The 17,256-nt window shown below is 40.8% G+C and overlaps 3 protein-coding genes across 3 annotated transcripts; 1 reads left to right on the top strand and 2 right to left on the bottom strand.

Annotated features, from left to right (window-relative positions):
* Positions 1–2,331: 2,331 nt before the first annotated feature.
* apof (apolipoprotein F) lies at positions 2,332–4,854 on the bottom strand. The gene is made up of 2 exons (XM_040204665.2): positions 4,557–4,854; positions 2,332–4,122 (listed from the first exon to the last, which is right to left on the bottom strand). Exon 2 carries the CDS (start codon positions 4,088–4,090, stop codon positions 2,816–2,818), a length of 1,275 nt encoding a protein of 424 aa, XP_040060599.2. The 5' UTR covers positions 4,091–4,122; positions 4,557–4,854; the 3' UTR covers positions 2,332–2,815.
* Positions 4,855–7,948: 3,094 nt separating this feature from the next.
* LOC144388935 (uncharacterized) lies at positions 7,949–10,168 on the top strand. The gene is made up of 6 exons (XM_078092111.1): positions 7,949–8,057; positions 8,403–8,514; positions 8,872–8,983; positions 9,185–9,229; positions 9,743–9,815; positions 9,906–10,168. Exons 2-6 carry the CDS (start codon positions 8,407–8,409, stop codon positions 9,949–9,951), a joined length of 384 nt encoding a protein of 127 aa, XP_077948237.1. The 5' UTR covers positions 7,949–8,057; positions 8,403–8,406; the 3' UTR covers positions 9,952–10,168.
* Positions 10,120–17,206, bottom strand: c1galt1lb (core 1 synthase, glycoprotein-N-acetylgalactosamine 3-beta-galactosyltransferase 1, like b). The gene is made up of 4 exons (XM_040204666.2): positions 16,630–17,206; positions 16,204–16,471; positions 13,813–14,477; positions 10,120–12,705 (listed from the first exon to the last, which is right to left on the bottom strand). Exons 2-4 carry the CDS (start codon positions 16,424–16,426, stop codon positions 12,382–12,384), a joined length of 1,212 nt encoding a protein of 403 aa, XP_040060600.1. The 5' UTR covers positions 16,427–16,471; positions 16,630–17,206; the 3' UTR covers positions 10,120–12,381.
* Between the last annotated feature and the right edge of the window lie 50 nt (positions 17,207–17,256).

Below are 17,256 nucleotides of genomic sequence, written 5' to 3'. Positions count from 1 at the left end.
GTATATTCCATGTCTCAAAAACGCAAATAGAAACATATTGACTATTTGTAAAATGGATTTTTAATTAAGAAAAATCAAATTGTTATTTTTATTTTTTTGGGCATGACACATTGTTTACAGTGATCTAAAAGAACTTCAAAAATCTTGCATCGACCTACTGATTAGATCTCTTGATGATTAGATTGTAACACATAAATACGCCATGGAACACAATGATTTAATTTGTTTGCTTTCTGACACGTTGATTTATCCAACTCAGTTGGAAACAAAGCAATGCACCGACACATTCAAATCTAATGAAGGATGTACCAAACCTCTTGGAGGTAGAAAGAAATGTATTACATCTGGATATTTGGGTTTAAGACACTGATACTGTGATAAAAATATTTCCAATGGAAGATGGCTGGAAGTCCAGACCAGAGGCCGTATAAGCAAAAATAACACACACTTAACTGCAGCTCACAACAGGGCTCCCACGCTTTCCCCAAGGTCATTTAATATCTTCTCTTGTCCTTCAAAGGCTATTTATCTCTTTCACTCACATCTCTTCGCTACAGAGGGTTCATCCTGATCCCACATTAAAAGGGAGGATTCAGGATTCTTCCCTTCCATGCACAACACTTCCTAAAATGGAGATGACAAATTCAACGACAAATTCCGGAGCAAAACTTTTTCCCATCTTTCTTCTGCGAGAGTGTGGTGAGGAGCTGTTCACCCTCCTGTTTTATTTGGCGGCAAAAACATTTATAAAATGTTATAACAACCAATTTCCGTGGGCTCACCATAACTTTTGTTCCTAGAGTTTGATCTATCCTCATTTGTGTCAACATTGACAATACTCATATTTGTATGTAAAGTCCCATTAAAATAAAAAAGTACACAATGCTTGTAAATACTTCAACTCAGGTTCTTTAAATATATACTTGAAAAAGATTACCTATAGAATTATCATTTTCGGGTGTATTTTGTCCGCCTACCTATAACTTGCCTGAGTGAGAATATTTGCATTTATTATTCATCTCTTCAGTTCCCACTTTCACCAGTAGATGTCATACTTGCCACAATCATCAGTTTGAATAAGTTATTAAAAGGACAATGTATAAAAACGCATCACAAATATGGCTGTAGATTGAGCGTTCAGAATATCTTAATGAAATAAAGTACAGCTGTTCACGCAGATCCCAGAGGTCAGACGCTGAGTTTGATTCCATCACAAACAAACTTCTTTGGATAGATGGAGGAAAGTTTAAAACGTTTAAATTGTCTTTCAGACAAACAAATAAGTTATTATTTAAAAAATCATAAACTGGTTTACCTCCTTTAATAAACCAAAATCCCAAAATGTTATCAGAAAGCGAGCTGTTTTGTTCTGTACTGAGTTTATCTGATTTTTTCCTAATCTCTTTCCACTATTTAGGGCTTGTTATATGTTCATTGCTGACTTTATATTTTATCTGGGGTTATTCACTTTGAACTCATTAAGTTTGGATTGAGGAGTGCAAAAATACCTGTTTGGTAAATGTGTACAGTGCAAAGTTACAGAAAAAGTGGTCAAATTTGTAAAAAAAAAAAAAAAAGTTGCCTCTCATATGTTTAAGGAAATCATGTTTGACAACGTATAGGTTCCCTAAAAAACAGATAACATAATGATCCATTAGGAGTTATATATTTTGGGCTGCTGGTCCTAGTGGGGTCTTTTAATTAGAAAAGAAGAGCCGCTGCATGCACAACATCCACACCCACATAAACACACATTGAAGGAAAAGAAAGAACATGCACAATTAACAGAGAGATGTCAGCCATCTGGGTTTAAATAGGCCTCAAATAGACATTCAGGGATCATTTTCACAACAGGATTGTGACTATTTTAGTCTGAATAGTACAAACAATAACAACGTCTGTTTTTTGTTAAAGTCTCCCAGCATGTGCGTGTGACAGAGTCAGCATGAACAATGCCAGGACCTTGTGCTTTGTATGGCGGGACATGTCTTCCATGAAAAAATATATTTTCAGTCACGTAAGTAAAATAAGCTTTAATTCATGAGTAAAAGTTGTCCAACCCAAACTTAAGAAAGTAAAGATGATTATACATTATACAATACATAATTATTATGATTATTATATTTAATGTAGTGCATTCATAATGTTGCACACACCAAGCACACTTAGTCTAAGTAGAAAATACAGTTTAATGTGAAACTGCACTTCAAACACTGTATTCTCACTTAGCAGGTGCTCACTACTTCTTTTACAATAAAACTGTTATTGTCAAGACAATTACAATACATGCAGCATGAGAGTGTGCAGAATAACCACGCTGAAGTCTGTACGTATACGTATAGATTTAATATACTGTACAATATGTATGTCTGACATTCAAAAATAAAAGAAAAAAACACATTATATTAGCAGTTGGGAATGTGACTCTGACATTACAAAATGTTTTCATGGCAACAACAATGACGACGGACAACGGCCAGAGAAAAATCAGGATGCAAAGTGAGTAAAATTAACGTCATTAGGGATTCGAGGTTTAATTTCCTGAGACCTTTTCTTCAGAAGTTGCTGCTTAAAATGATACATTGATATTATTTATTAAATTATAAACAAACATGTTCTAGTAGCAAAGGAAGGTTAAAAGCTTACTTTATGAGCTTCATCAAGCTTGTTTGCAATTAATGTGTAATATAATTCACTTTTTACCCTAAATAAATGGATTATATTCATCATTACAAAAATCGCTGAGACCTTTAATAAAGAATAATCAAAAATGTATAAACTAAATATTCACAGGTCGACTTGTTGACCCTTCAGCCTACTGCACAGCGATGACGCCGTCCTCCCAGCTGACCTGGTTCACCAGCACGTCGTCCTCCTGCTTCATGGAGTTGAGCAGATACCTGACGCCCGCTTTCACGCTGGTCTTCACCCCCGCGCCCAGAGCGTAGCCCGCCACCCCGGCCGTCCCCCCCGTGGCCACCATGAGAGCATCTGTGCCGAGGTCAACCGCGCTGAGGATGGCTCTCTCCTTGGCCGTCTCGGAGCAGTTGACTGAGGCGTAGTACACGGCTGTGCCGAGGTTGTAGAGGGTGCTTACTGCCGGGATCCACTCGACCACGTTGTACACGCGCTCCTCGCTTTTGTTGATGCAGCTCCTCCGGGGACTCCGCCTCACCCGGCAACCCGAGGCCGCGACGGTCGGAACGTCCTCCTCCGCGCGGCACCGTCGGATCCAACATTCAGACCGTGGGAATTCGGAGGGTAAGACGCGACTGCCGTTCTTTAACACTCCCTTGTACTCCCCAGGTCTGAGGGGTCCGCTGCTGGTCACACCAGCACACAGGACTCCGAGTCTCTCGCAGGCGCTCATCGCCTCCTCGAGATCCCCCGTGGCTCCTTCCGCGGCTGTTCCCGTGAGGGAGGTTCCCCTCACCCTGGTCCAACCCTCACAGCGCCCTTCGCGCTTCGAGTAACCTTCTCCCAGCACGGTCAGCTGCTGGATGTTGAACATCACAGCCTCCATGTGGCGACCTGCCCGATTCCTCCCTGCAGGCGTCGATGCGGCCTTGCTCACCCTCCGCTCTATCAGACCCTCCACCTCCATCAGGAGCTCCTCCGTGTCCGCCACTCCAAGGAGGTCGTGCAGCTTGAGCACCAGGGTCTGTGCCTCCTGTTGGCAGCCTGCCACCACCAATAAGGGCACCAAAGAGAGAGCCAAGAGCTCCTGGGGGAACAAGGGGGACGATGGGTCGTACAAGGTGCTGGCGGCCAGCAGCTCCCTACAACTTACGTTTCCCTTAATGTGGAGGTGATCTTGTAACTGCTCCGGAAGCTTGGCCCTGAGGACTAATATTATATTTTTGGCAGATTGAATGCTCCCCTCTTTTTCTGCAGACGAGATACCACGTTGGAGTTTGTGTCCCAGGAGAGGCGGGTGATCGCGTTTGGCCGTTGCGTCTCTCGCTTCATTGAAGTCTGCTCCTGGAAGTGGAGTAGATCTGAGCGCCAGAGGAGGTGGCCCCCTGCACAAAGCCTGTTCATTCAGCAGGAGCTGAATCACAATCAGCCACTTCAACTTGGAGGACATCATTCCAGACTTGTTAGAGCTTTATTCCACCAGAACTGTAACATTAAGTACGGGAGAAAAAAAACATGATCACACTGATAGAACGAATGAGTCCTTGTTTGACAGTGTTGACCCTGCATTCGACTTTGTCCGCCGTTTACTCTCACTCAATGATTCATGATTCGTTGGCTCCTTTTTGGCTTTTCAGTTTGTCCGATTCTGTAATGCCTCTCGTGGCACAATATTGTAAGCTTTTAGATTTGGATCCAGTCCGACTGCAAAAAAAACTCTCATTGAAGATGAACAGCACGGAATTAAAGTCATCTACATTACAAACAAACAAATGAATATTTAAAAATGTGCAAGAATGAGCAACACATCCCAACACAGAGGCTCTACACTTAGCCTGTCCTTCTTCTCTTGTACGAACTACAACCTCAAAATATAAACATGGTTCCACTCACTCTTTCTTAACGTGTTCAGTACCTACCTTAATAACAATCAGACGTGGACTCCAGAATGTAGCAGAGCGACCGAGATGGCTTCAGCGTGTAGAAGGATGCTTTTTGTTTCCCCTTTCCCCCCTTACAATGTGCATAGCAGTCTGCTCTCTCTCTGCCTCCAATGAGAGTCCTTTACACATGACATCCCACAACCCTCCCTCTGTCTCATCTGTCTTTCAGCTGCCGCTTCTCTTTGGCCTCATTGCTCAACAGGGAGATCAGGGCTTGAATATTGATTCACGTGGGGAAAGTCCATGTGTCCCAGAGCAGTTTTGTTCGTCTCCCCCGGTATCCTCTCATCCCTCATCCCTCCCCCGTCCCGCTGCGCTCTCTCGGGACGAGAGGCTTTTGTTTTTTTGACCCAAATACTTCAAAGAAATGCCGTGAGCATGTGAAGAAAAGTGCTAAGTGAGAGAAACCGAGGGGCTATCTGAGATAAAGACTAATTCACAACCCTTCATGTATTGTCCCCACAGCTCAACACATAACATTCATAATCTAACGTCCTTTAGAAAAGGTTTTCTTTTATCCTCTGAAGCCCCATTCACTCACACCAAGCTCTATAGTAAAAGTCCATCTCAGAGCATCCAGAATAGCACAACTTTGCCCTGGAGCAGGCTGTTGATAAAATATATGAAAAATATCTTTATCTTGTATAAAAAGTCACATGAAAATCCCTATTTTCAGATTTGTAACCTTTTTTCAGATAATCGATTTGGTTTTAAAATGAGTTAAAAGGAGTTTTCCAGCTAAGGAGATTTCCTTGAGTTTATTAAGACCAAACTAGCTAAAAAAAAAAAAGTGAGTTGAAAAATCACAATAAAACTCCTGCTTTTCTTCGCTGCATCATTTCAACAAAAATAAAACTGAAACTGGCTTGATTCAAATAAAGCACGCCGTAATTGCGCACAGAGCAAATACTTCTTTACTTTTTTGTGACGGCATTGTTTGATTATTATTATTATGCTTATAATAAATTACATTCTTAAAGAGCTTTGGAAGCACAGAGGCAAAAACAGAAGGACCTACCAGTTTGATGATATTGTCACGGTTTGGGTTTGTTTCATGTTTTATTTTGTAGTTTTCTGCCTCTTGTATCCCTGGGTTAACTTCACTTCCTGCCTTGTCTTTTCATCCTCTGTCATCGAATTGTTTACAACATTAAAGCTTCTCACTGTGCACTACCAACAAGTTAAGTATGGAGTTGTTGGTTGATGTCGTGTTCACGCCTGCTTCATTCAGCCTGCGTACGTAAGGAAGCTGCCCTCTGGGTTTGAAGTTGTCAATCTGAAAAAAAACTGCCAATTTGCAGGTGCTATTTATAAAGTATTGTTGTTTACAGATTAATTTCTTAATTAACACTTGAAACAAATATAAGTAGCTCCTGGTGTTTAATCAAAAATGTGCTAGGATTGAAGAGGAAAGTAACCGCCAAGGAATCACAACTCCCTTTGTTGAGTGTCATGATCTCATTCCAACATTCACAGCGTGTTTTAGTGTAGTCAGAGTTCACTCTTCAACTGGTTGTGAGTGACTTACAATGTTTTAATATTTGTGTCAAGAAGATGGCCGAGCGTTTTGGGATTATAGACATGATTCAAATGTGAAACATAAGTTCATTTACAAACCGTCAGGATAGGAATCTGTAATGTTACACAGTTTTTCCCTTAACAATCAAAGCTACAGCCTGAATTTGACTTCTTCCCTCATGTGGGAATTCATTAAATCACACTGAAAGTACCCTAAGTTTAAAGTGTTTATTGTAAATATGGTTTAAAGCTAAAGATTTACCAAAAAGTCCTTAAGTCATTCAAAGAAAAGATGATTTTAAGAATCTAGCTTCAAGACAACTGGGCTGCAAAAGAGCTACTGTGAAACTTGGTGCTTAATTGATATAAAAGTATTATTCAGGTGATGAAAAAAAGTTACATTGTTATTTCATGTTTGTTTGAGAAGCTTGAACACAGTCAAAAATATACAATATTGTCATGGTTCTTAAATTCAAATCAATATATCTATTTTGATCTTGAAAAGACTCCCTGGAACCTGGGTTCTTTTTGTCTGTTCATTTCTTTGTGAATGAATGAATCAATCAGTCATTCATAATCAATCAAGCTTCACCTGCTGGCTAAGGAGGCGGAGACTATAAATAGTCTGCTCCCCTGGCAGTTCACCCTTTTCCACTCCCTGCCAGTACTCCAGCGTATCCTGAAGTGTGCGTATTCAAGTTGACACATGTGCCAGGAGCCATGTAGGATTGTTTGTTGTTTGATTGACCACTCCATTATTTAATTGAATTGTATTGTTTCTTTGTTTATGTTTTTGATGCAGCACACAGAAGAAATATCAAGAAATAAACTACTGGTGTTACATCCAACCTGCCTTGCATCGTTTTCTCACTCCTTGCCGTTCGGGTCTTCTGACCGAGACTCCGTCTGCTCACCCAACATTCACTCCCCCCAAACCACATCACCCCTACAGTTCCTTCAGATCTAGTACCCGGGGGACGATCTGGTGCAGAGCCCCCGCACCAAAAAAGGAGAGACCTACATACACAAATGCTACAAATATACAAGTGCAACAAGTAAAACATTAAGTTATGTTAACCAAAGTTCCATACCATACCAGCCAGTCATGAATAAAGCTCATTGTGTCTCTCGTTAAAAGTGCCCAGACTGCATATCTTTTTCTACTCTAAACCCAAGTGAAGCCTTGAAGGTAAACGGTAGTGTCAACGATCCTCTGTGAAGCGGTAAAGCATGCCAAGTAAATGCAGGTGTCATTGCACAAGGCTGAGTATGAGCAGCCCTGGTTACTCATACTTGCGCAACACGTCAGTACACTATGATGAAGGCAGTGTTTTGAAGTTGTTGTTTTTTACAGGTTTCCAGTTTACCAGCTTTCATCAACGTCATCTCATCCTGAACATTATCCGGCTAACTCAGTTAACCACGTACGAGGAACAGGGCCCTGCTATTGACTGTGTTGACAGAGCAGCAATATCCGCAGACAGGGCGTATACGCTGTTTCCAAGTCCCGTCCAATTACACAGGCCCATAATACCTCAATTTCTCCAGGGAGGCAAACAAACACACACACCAACACACACACGCACACCAACACAAACACCTACGTTCAAGTTTTAGTGGCTTTGTGATACAATTAAGGTTTGTTTTGTAAATAAATAAATAATCATGTGTGAAAACATGCAAGATGTATATTACAAATGTATCTAAAAATGTCAGGAAGACCGTTTCAATTATTTGATGAGACCGATGAGAAAACGTGTGTGTGCATGTTGGGGTGAGGGTGCAGGGGGGTTTGGGTGGTGGGTGGAGCTCTAATTTGATTACATATGAGCTCAAGGACTATAAAACAATTGAGATGAGAAGTTGCTGAGCACAGAGACACAGTTTCAGTCGTCATTGAGTTCCTTTGATACTGAGTGAACTGTTGAGAGGATCAAGATTTTTCAACACTATTAAGAGGTGAGACGTTCATGTTGTTTTTATTCATCGAAGATATTTTGATAAAGAAGCCTTACTATGTTAGAAGAGGGAACTAGTTGATAAAAAACTTTCTATTTTACTTATTTTGTCATTTGGCTTCACATTACATTGAAATTAAAATGGGACGGTTAAACAGTTAAATACATCATTTAAATTAGTCTGCTGGAAAACCCTGACTACGAAAATAGCACACTTAAAATTGCTTAAAAGAATAACTATAAATTAAAACAAATGATCAAAATAAAAAGAGTCATACCCAAATGATTTGGAGAGGAGGTTCAGCTGTGGATCTATGAAGATTTGTTTTTACGCATCTGATTTCAGAGCGATGGGAAGACCTTCAAACGGCTGCGGCACTCTGGCTTTACTGATCGTCCTCCTCTTGTTTCCTGTGAGGTCTGGATGTAAGGAATATGCCTACAAATCCCTCACAGAGGTAATGCTACATACATTTAGGGCACATCCCATCCTTTGTCCCACGCAGTATTCAAGGCTGCTTACCAAGCCTTGAACACATGGTTTGAATATCTTTTTTGCACCATTTATCCATCTCCCAGAAGAAGCTTTTAATGATATTTATGGTTCAGGATGTGCTGCCATGTACATCTGTTGATATGCTTTAATATGTGCAAAACAAATGTCGCAAAGGCTAGAAAGGTTTCCCTTATTCACTTATTTATGTAATATTTACAAAGTCAAGGGAGTTATGGCCTGATACTTTAAGTTGTTTTAGCAGATTTTCAAAACATTTCTATATCATTTCTAAGAGGCTAAATTAAGTTTTGTATTTCAGAACAAGCCGGAGTGCTGTGATACAGAAGATGCTATGTTGAAGAGACTTAAAGACGTTGACTATGACGGTTTTGTGGGTCTAATGGGAAGGAGAAGTGTTGCTAAACACAAGAGTGAGTTTTTAATTTTATATATACCACATTTTACAGAACCTTTTCTCACTGACTGTGGAAACGCTCTCGTCTAACCTATAACTCTTTTTGCATCTCACAGAAGCAAGAAAAAGTACAAAGTTGAAGCCAGTTTTCGGCATTTCTCTGTGATGAACTGACCTATTGTGGTGTTGCATGTTACACTTTGTCATTCTTGTTTAGGACACATTGATCACATGTTTGCAGATATGTTACAGCGACAAACAGGTGAGTGTCAGCAACACAAAGCATTCATTGAGTAAGTCATACAATATCTACTGAGTCACTGCGCTTTATTTCAGTTAATTGTGTGGCTATTTGTCGGACACATAAACGTGTGCATAATTATTTTAAGAAAAATTAAAATGGCTCCCAATATTCCAAATCTAAAAACACTGGGGGGTTTTCCCTGAGCAGATTTTTTGATAACATTGTAACAAAATACGTTTGAAAGATATCGAGCAAGACATTTTTGATTTGGAAAACCATGTTTAACTATATAATGTATTATCTTTTTATATAAGCATGTTGCATGAATATTTTGTATACAATTTCTGAATCGAATCAATGTCCTTTTTAAGTTAAATGTACACTTTTAAGTTAAACCTTGTTTTACTTAAAACCGTACCCATACAAGTTTGGACACACTTTCTCATTGAATTGAATGAGAAAATGTGTCTAAACTTTTGTCTGGTAGTGTATAATTATTAAAAATGTATCAGAATAAAAATCTCTCAACAGGAATGGCTTGCCCGTGTGTCGGGGAGTATTTAACAACAAATGGAGGCCCATTCATCAATAATGGGGGGAAAAGGTAAGAACTTTGGATGTGCCTCCTCGCTGAAATTAAATAACGAAATGTTCTTTTAACGAATCTTTCACAAGCCTTGTTTTCTACACTTAGGTTTCAACGCTTCCCCTATGCGCCTCCACCTCAACGCAGACCCTAAAACCTGCAGACCCGCACAGCGCTGATAAATACTCAAAGCGATTGTAACAGGAGGTCAAAGTTATGGAGCCGCAGGAGAAAAAGCCACTTTAACCGCGCATGAAAGTCTTTCTACTGTCGATGTAAATTGTTCTGACTTATGTAAGCAAATGTAAAAAACAGACAAATGTACAGTAAAATATGCGTTTATTTATAGTGATTAAAGTACCAAACAACCCTGCACACTGATCACATGTGGTCACTCAAAACTCATTTACACACTTAACTGCATTGACTCAATTAAGACATCAATCCCACCACATATACACTTCAAATATAAATACAGCACTGTACACGCTCTCCCGTAGATAGAATCCTAATGGAGCTGATTGTCAAGGACTGGATGTACGGCATTAGAAACCAGATGTCTTGGGCCCCCCGAACTGCTCGCAGATGAATGTGTCCTAAAGCCCTCAGCTACTGAAAACTGGACATATGTCATTTCAACTGAAGCAATTATTTAAATTATTCTGATTTGGTTTAAACTGGATTTTGGATTTTAATAAACTGAACATAAGCACTGAAATAAGATGGCAGCTGAGTGTAAACACGTACAAAAGGCATTACCTCATACATTCTAACCTTGAACGACAATAAGAGGTTTAAGTGGTTAAAAAGAAATACAGCAATTATAATCGCTCAAAAGTGCAATCAGTTTTCACTAAGAACCAACTATTCTGTCTGAATAACAATTGTATTTGGTAATTACTGCTGCACCCACAAAATGAATTATTTGTTTGGACACAAAGTAATAAAAAGGAACTGAGGCACAACCACTGTACTGTGTGTACAAACACAAAAACATAGGGTCTGAAAACATTGTAGAAAATAAAATAAACATTTTCTAGCTCTTTGAAGGAACAAGTCACCCACAGGCTTTACAAAAAGATATGCTCATTACATTGGAAGGATTCAGTAAGTATAAGTATTGAGTATCTGAAAGCATCACTCTCATGGTTACGTCACAGTGCAAGTCTTGTGTGCAGCGGATGAATCCTACAATCTCAATTTGACAAGGCACAAACTAGATGAGTGGACAGTGCAGGTGCCAAGTGACGAATCAGGAAGCACATACACAGAATTCATTCCACTAACTATACTCCAGCAACAAGCTCCTCCTCTCTCTCAAGGTGTGTTTTACTCTGAACCTTTGTATTGCAGAGTAGATAACAAACATCCTGAAAGTACACAGTTCACTGAACATACACAAATTACAACAATTGAAACACACCAGGTTGTGTGTCTGGTATCATCCCTCGTGGAATTCTTTGGCTGGACTGTATACATCTAATTATTTGGCTTTCATTTAGAAGCATCTTTCTCACCTCATTGTATTTGTATTTGCAAAAGAGAGACACACTCATCCATCGGAGCAATGGCTTCCTGCTGAAATTAACTTCCTATCTGTATTTTCTGGGGGGGTTTAAATATCTTTGAAGAGGTATAATACGACATATTTGCCTTTTTCTAGTGCACTAATACTGGATTAGGGCTGCAAGATCAAAGCTAAAATCACCTTCACTTTCACAGTAACAGTTAATTAAGTTGGTTAATCAATTAGACGGCCGAAAATCAACTATTCAAAATATTGTTTAAAATAGTCTGCTGCTTATTTTCTTTTACATGTAATGAATTCATCGTATTTGTGTTTCACGGTTTATCATTAAATGTTATTTGAATAGGAAATAGGAAATCTTAAGTGCAGTTTTTGCTATTTTCTTTACATCTTATGGGTCGAACAATGAGAAGATAGATAAAAAGATTAAATCAGTGATGAACACAATAGCAGTCGCTGCAGCCCTAGTCACAAATTGTAATAAAAAACTAGTTAATACAAATGTAAATACTTTTTTTACCGCAGCATACATTCAGATAAAAGGATTCATTTCTCCACTTAGGGACAAAACATTACTTTTGCCTGTATTGTGACAACCTTAGTTTACAGACTGACTAGTTTTGGATGCAAAACGTTGTGACGTGAAAAATAGATGGTTTGATTTGTTTGCAAGGTGAGGCACTTTCATTTAAATAAAAATTAAAACCCTTTATTTTTCAAATTTTTCTTAAACATAATAGGTTCATATGGATTAAAGAGGTGCTTTAGTTAATCAACAAATGAGCAGGAGGTTACAGAAAGCTATTATCAATTTTTAAAGAAAATGTTCATCTGTAAAACCACCAAAAATAGAATGAGGTTAAGTCATGAATCACTTCTTAGCCTCAAAGGCCAGCTCAATGATTTTGAACGTGGTCTCTTCAGTCGCAATTCTCAGTAGCAGCAGGCAATCAGCAACGCACTTTTGTGTGACATTTCAAATACCTATTTTTTACTTTTGTAAAGATTTCAGCCAAGATTATCAGACTTCCTTCGCAAACCGACACACCCTCAAAGTCAAACATTTACCGGAACAGGAACAGCAGGAAGCTCCTGTCTAGCCGCAGGGGGAGGGGGGGGATCTTTATCATGTCTCTTGTCAGTCCTGGATGGATCATCCCCCCTTCCTGGCTCTTTCCCCTGGGATGTCTGCACTTCTTTTTCATCCGTAGCATCCCAGGAACTCGAGTGCTCAACACTGTACCCCGCTGGGGCCGGGGGCTGGTACCGATATCTGTAGCCAAAGGCACGCAGGTGATACGTGTAGTACTCCATTAAATACATGTTTAAAGCATCTACATAGTGGAACGACACGGAAACATCCGAACAGCAGGTTGGACCCTGGAGATAAAGAAAATATGTGGTTATACAACAATACAAAGACCAGCTTTTGTTACTTTGGATAATCCAGTTTGACCACTATTAGCCGGGGGGGGTGTCGTCACTGCGGTGCTTTCTTTCCCACGCTGCTGCGAGCGACACTGACATATTACGCGCTGTCCCAAAGTTGTCTTAAAGAACAAAAAGTGAGTCATTTCTTGAAGCTTTTTGTGCCTGATCACATCCTTTGGGTTTGGAAATAAAATGACATCCCTTTTAAAAAGCACCTAGTTTTTAGTCTTAAACTACTAAAAATCACATGTCTTTTTTTAACTTTAATTGACTAGCCTGCTCCAAAAAGGAGACTTATGTGAAGAACTCACGGCCCAGAAACGGGAGAGTCAAAATCATGCCTTTTGTCCATCTCGGGTTCCCGTGGGCCAATACGACTAAAGCCACACGGAAATGATCAACAGCGTCCTTAGCCACTCAGAAGTCAAAACAGGTAAAGCTTAAATTGACGCTCGAGTAAGGATTGGCTGTAAAATTCGACCCTTCAACCCCCTAACGTCATTATATAAGCAACAAGCTGTGGGAGTCATGCAAGATGAGGGCTGGCCGTATTGCATTGCAGAAACAGCAGAATAATATTGTTCAAAAACGGCAAAGGTAGGAGATATTTATGATTCATACGCTTCGATTCTCAATTCAGCATGATTTGTCTGAGAGAAATTTAAAAGATACAACTGGATTTTGCACAATTCCGTCTAGCTATTTGCAAGCGTGGTTTTCTGTGACAGCATTTAGCTTCAAAAATTGTTCAACTTTTGTACTGCCGAGAGCACAATATCTGGACTCATTTGCAAAGGATATTTTCTAACTTGTAATACCAAAGTTGTGTTTGGGGTATTTTAAAAGAGATTAGGGCATATTGTAGCCAAACTCTAACGTTTGGAACGAGGTGAAGCATTTATATATTTGTTTGTGATGAGTACACTGTAGCTCGGTTCTGGTTGGTTCTAGCTCCATATGCGGGATGCTCGTCACCAATACGACGTTAGCAGTGCATCATGCCAGTGTAATACCACGTCAACAATAAAGGGAAAGTCCAGAATGATTTGCACTTGCCTCTGAGATTGGGTAGTAACAGTAGCTCCAATACCAGAAGCTCTTGGGAAGCTTGCCAGTGAGGTGCTGTTCGGGGATAAATGGGTGAAATGTCTCCCTGTGCCAAGTGTCCCTGGTGTCCCCTGCCAGCACTCCAACTTTCTCCATGCACTGCCCCATTGCCAGGTCCTCCACAGAGGTTGTGTGAGTGCAAACCTTGCTTTTAAATCCCTCAACAAACCGCCGCAGAGCCTCTCTGCTCAACACGTAGCCTGCGCCACCGCTCATGTAGCCCTGCTTGGTGTAGGGCTTGAATCTTCGGCCAAAGTAAATTGGCTCGTCCGGCGTGTGGTTCGAAAGGACCCAACGCAGGTTGTCTACGATTACGTAGGTGTCGTCATCTGCTTTGAGGAACCAATCCGCCTCGTTGCTGTAATGCTCGTAGGCGTAATGGAAGGCCCGGATTGTTTTCCAATACAGCTGGTCCCGGCCCTCCTTCGTTCCTAAGCCCACTGTGGGGAAGTTGGGATCCTCCACAGAGCTCATGAAGACAATAACATTGCAGTGGCGACTCCAAGTAGACTTCACATGCCGAGCCTTCGTCTCCAGGTTGTTGGGTCCAGTCATCACCCAGCAAAGAATACGCACCTTTTTGAACAGTTCATCCGCCATGCCGCTATCCTCGCCTGGTGAGGAGACGCAAGTATGTAAACAACGGTTTACACTGTGTGACAATATACAATGCATAGCATAATACACTGCAATTTACGAAATTCAAATGACAGAAAGCAGAAAACATGCTTCAAAATGTGTGGTGTGCGTTTCTTAAATTTCTCTACTTGATTAACAAACAGCTCAAACTACGAATCCAGACCAAATTTAGAGAAACAGTCATGAAAAATCAGTTGACAAATTGAATAAGTTCAGTCGGACTCAACCACCGAGTACACGTACAGGCCCTGGATTATACGTGTACCAGGTTACAGGCTGAACGGTCTTAACTTTGTTTTTGTAAAATATAAATTAAGCTAATCATCTATTGCTCTCTATATGAGGTTGAGCAGGATTTTACCTCATTGTCAAAAGAATATGTCTGACCCCCGATTGCTCCCTGTTGCGTGTCCCTGAGCAAGACCCCTAACCCCTACCTGCTCCTCGGGCGCCTTTACGGCAGCACACTGCTCCCACTGTGTGGGACAGGTTAAATGCAGAGAATAATTTCCCCAAGAGGATCAATAAAGGATACTTTCTTTTCTTTCTTCTTTATACAGTAAAAAATTTGGCAATGGAAGCGAACTTGTAGACGTTGTAGACGCTACATTACCGGCTGCGGTGAAAATGATAATCAAGTGAAAATATGCGATCTAGAGAGAGGAATTGACCTGACTGACATCCCAGTAATTCATACATCTTAAAAACTACTAATGAACTAGTGTTGAATAAAAGCATTACGTCTTTTCTAAATCCGAATTGTGTGTTATTGTGCAAAAAAAAACACTTAAGTGTGAAAATAACAAAGTAACCGTCTTTTTCTTTTGTCCAATTCTCCAGGTCCCTTTTGTTTCTTTTCCAGTTTGGACTTTTATTGAAGACAACGTTATATATAATGTCTTATTTAGCAGTTTTCACAGCTCTCCAAAAGGGCTCCACCAGGCACCACGAGTGACACTGTTCAGTTGCCGACTGAATCAAATTTAGAGATACCATAATATTAAAAATGATTTGCCTAAAGGTCTGGGCTTCTCAACTGATATGTATATTAAATCCAATCAAGAAGCAATAGCACCTTAAGAGGATCACATTGTCTGTAATCTCCTACAGACAATCTTTATTTCACTTTGCTGGATGGCACAGCACACAAAGGTGTTACTGTTTGTATTTCCTTGTACAGGTGTTTGCTTAACCTCTAACCACACAACGGTTGGCCGGATTGCGCGTCGGGCCCAACAACACCTCCGAACTGTTACATTATTGGAGTACACCCTCTCGTACCTTATTGCTTAAGTATAGAACAATGGTTATGTTTTGCCCGCTAACTAAATTTCTAGAAGATTGTATTCATTCATTCGTGTATGTCTTCATCACATGGAACATTGTGAAATGGGAGAGAAAAATCCCTTTTAACCACAATCCTTGAGTGTGAGGGGTGTGGTGAAGAGAAGGAAGGGACAACACTGTTTCAATGTACTGAAAACTTCTTCCCTTTTTACAGAGGAATCCCAGCTGAGTGAAGCAAATCCCACATTTGACGTTTGTAAAAAATATCGGCTCCATTATAGATATAGCGAAACTTTTTTACAAATATTGATTACAAAAACAGGTGTCATTATTAGAACTGCACAGTTGGGTTATTGTACTAATTTGCCATATGTGATAACGTTATTTACACAAAATAAAAAAAAAGCATAGTACCTATATGATGAGGATGCTTCAGGTTGAAAAGAGCAGACCTCTCCTTCTTCCATATATTCTTCTCTTCGTCGGGCTGCTGGTGGCCGCGAAGTTGATTGAAACTGCCGGACGTCTGTGGCGATAAAGTCCTCTCGAAGCCCACCTGGCGCAGAAACGCGTACAGCATGAAGGTTCCCACCACGAACCCCGCACAGAAGCAAACTCTGGACCTGAGGGCCGTCATTTTAAACCCGGTGTCTCCCTGGCAATCTTTTCAACGTGCTGGAGCCTGAATGAGACGTTAAAAGAGAAACATACTCATATGAGCCCCGCGGCCCCGGAAACATTCGCCACTGTACGCGCTGACAGCGAGTGCACGCGAGACAACCTCGCTAACGGTGTCAGTAACGTCACGTGTTTGCGATCGAGTTTAACTGTACTACTCACAAACGGGGTCACCACAGCAGCCGAACGCCCCCACGGACAGTTTACTTCATGATAACGGCACCCACCAACTTCGTAAAAGGGAAAGCTGAGCTTGTTTTGTCCTCCGGCGTAGTTTCTTTTTCTCCCCCCGCCCCCCACACCTCCCTGAACGACAGCCCAGCTAGCAACACCGAGGGGTCGGTTATAGAGACGACGGGCGAGCGAACTACACGAGCCAGATTACATAATATCCGAGATACAATAACGAGTTATAGTAACGTCAGCAGTTATTATCGTCATCGTCGTCTGCTGAAGTTCTGGGGTTAGCGGGGTGGTAACCGTTAGCTAACGGCCGGCCGGCCCGTTGGTTTGATCGAAAGCCAACGTTAACTTCGGTGCTAAATTAGCGTCAACATAACGTTAGCTAACGGAAACGTCACCGACGCGAGTAGGGGGAATTCACCGTTTATCGCTCTAAGCGATAGTGAAAATAACGTTAGACAAAAACACCCATAAATAAATGTTTCAAAACATTGCTTAAATTAACGCTACTTCTAACTTATTAGGAAGCCGTTCTCCGTGTCTTCCGGTCAAATCGGGTTATTTCAAAACAAAAGCGCAGCAGCGTCCTACTGGGAAAAAACGAAA

This window comes from Gasterosteus aculeatus, chromosome 17 (assembly GCF_964276395.1).
Source record: "Gasterosteus aculeatus chromosome 17, fGasAcu3.hap1.1, whole genome shotgun sequence".
NCBI lineage: Eukaryota > Metazoa > Chordata > Actinopteri > Perciformes > Gasterosteidae > Gasterosteus > Gasterosteus aculeatus.
The sequence above is the reverse complement of the archived record's forward strand: the minus strand, read 5'-3'. Positions and strand labels throughout refer to the sequence as shown.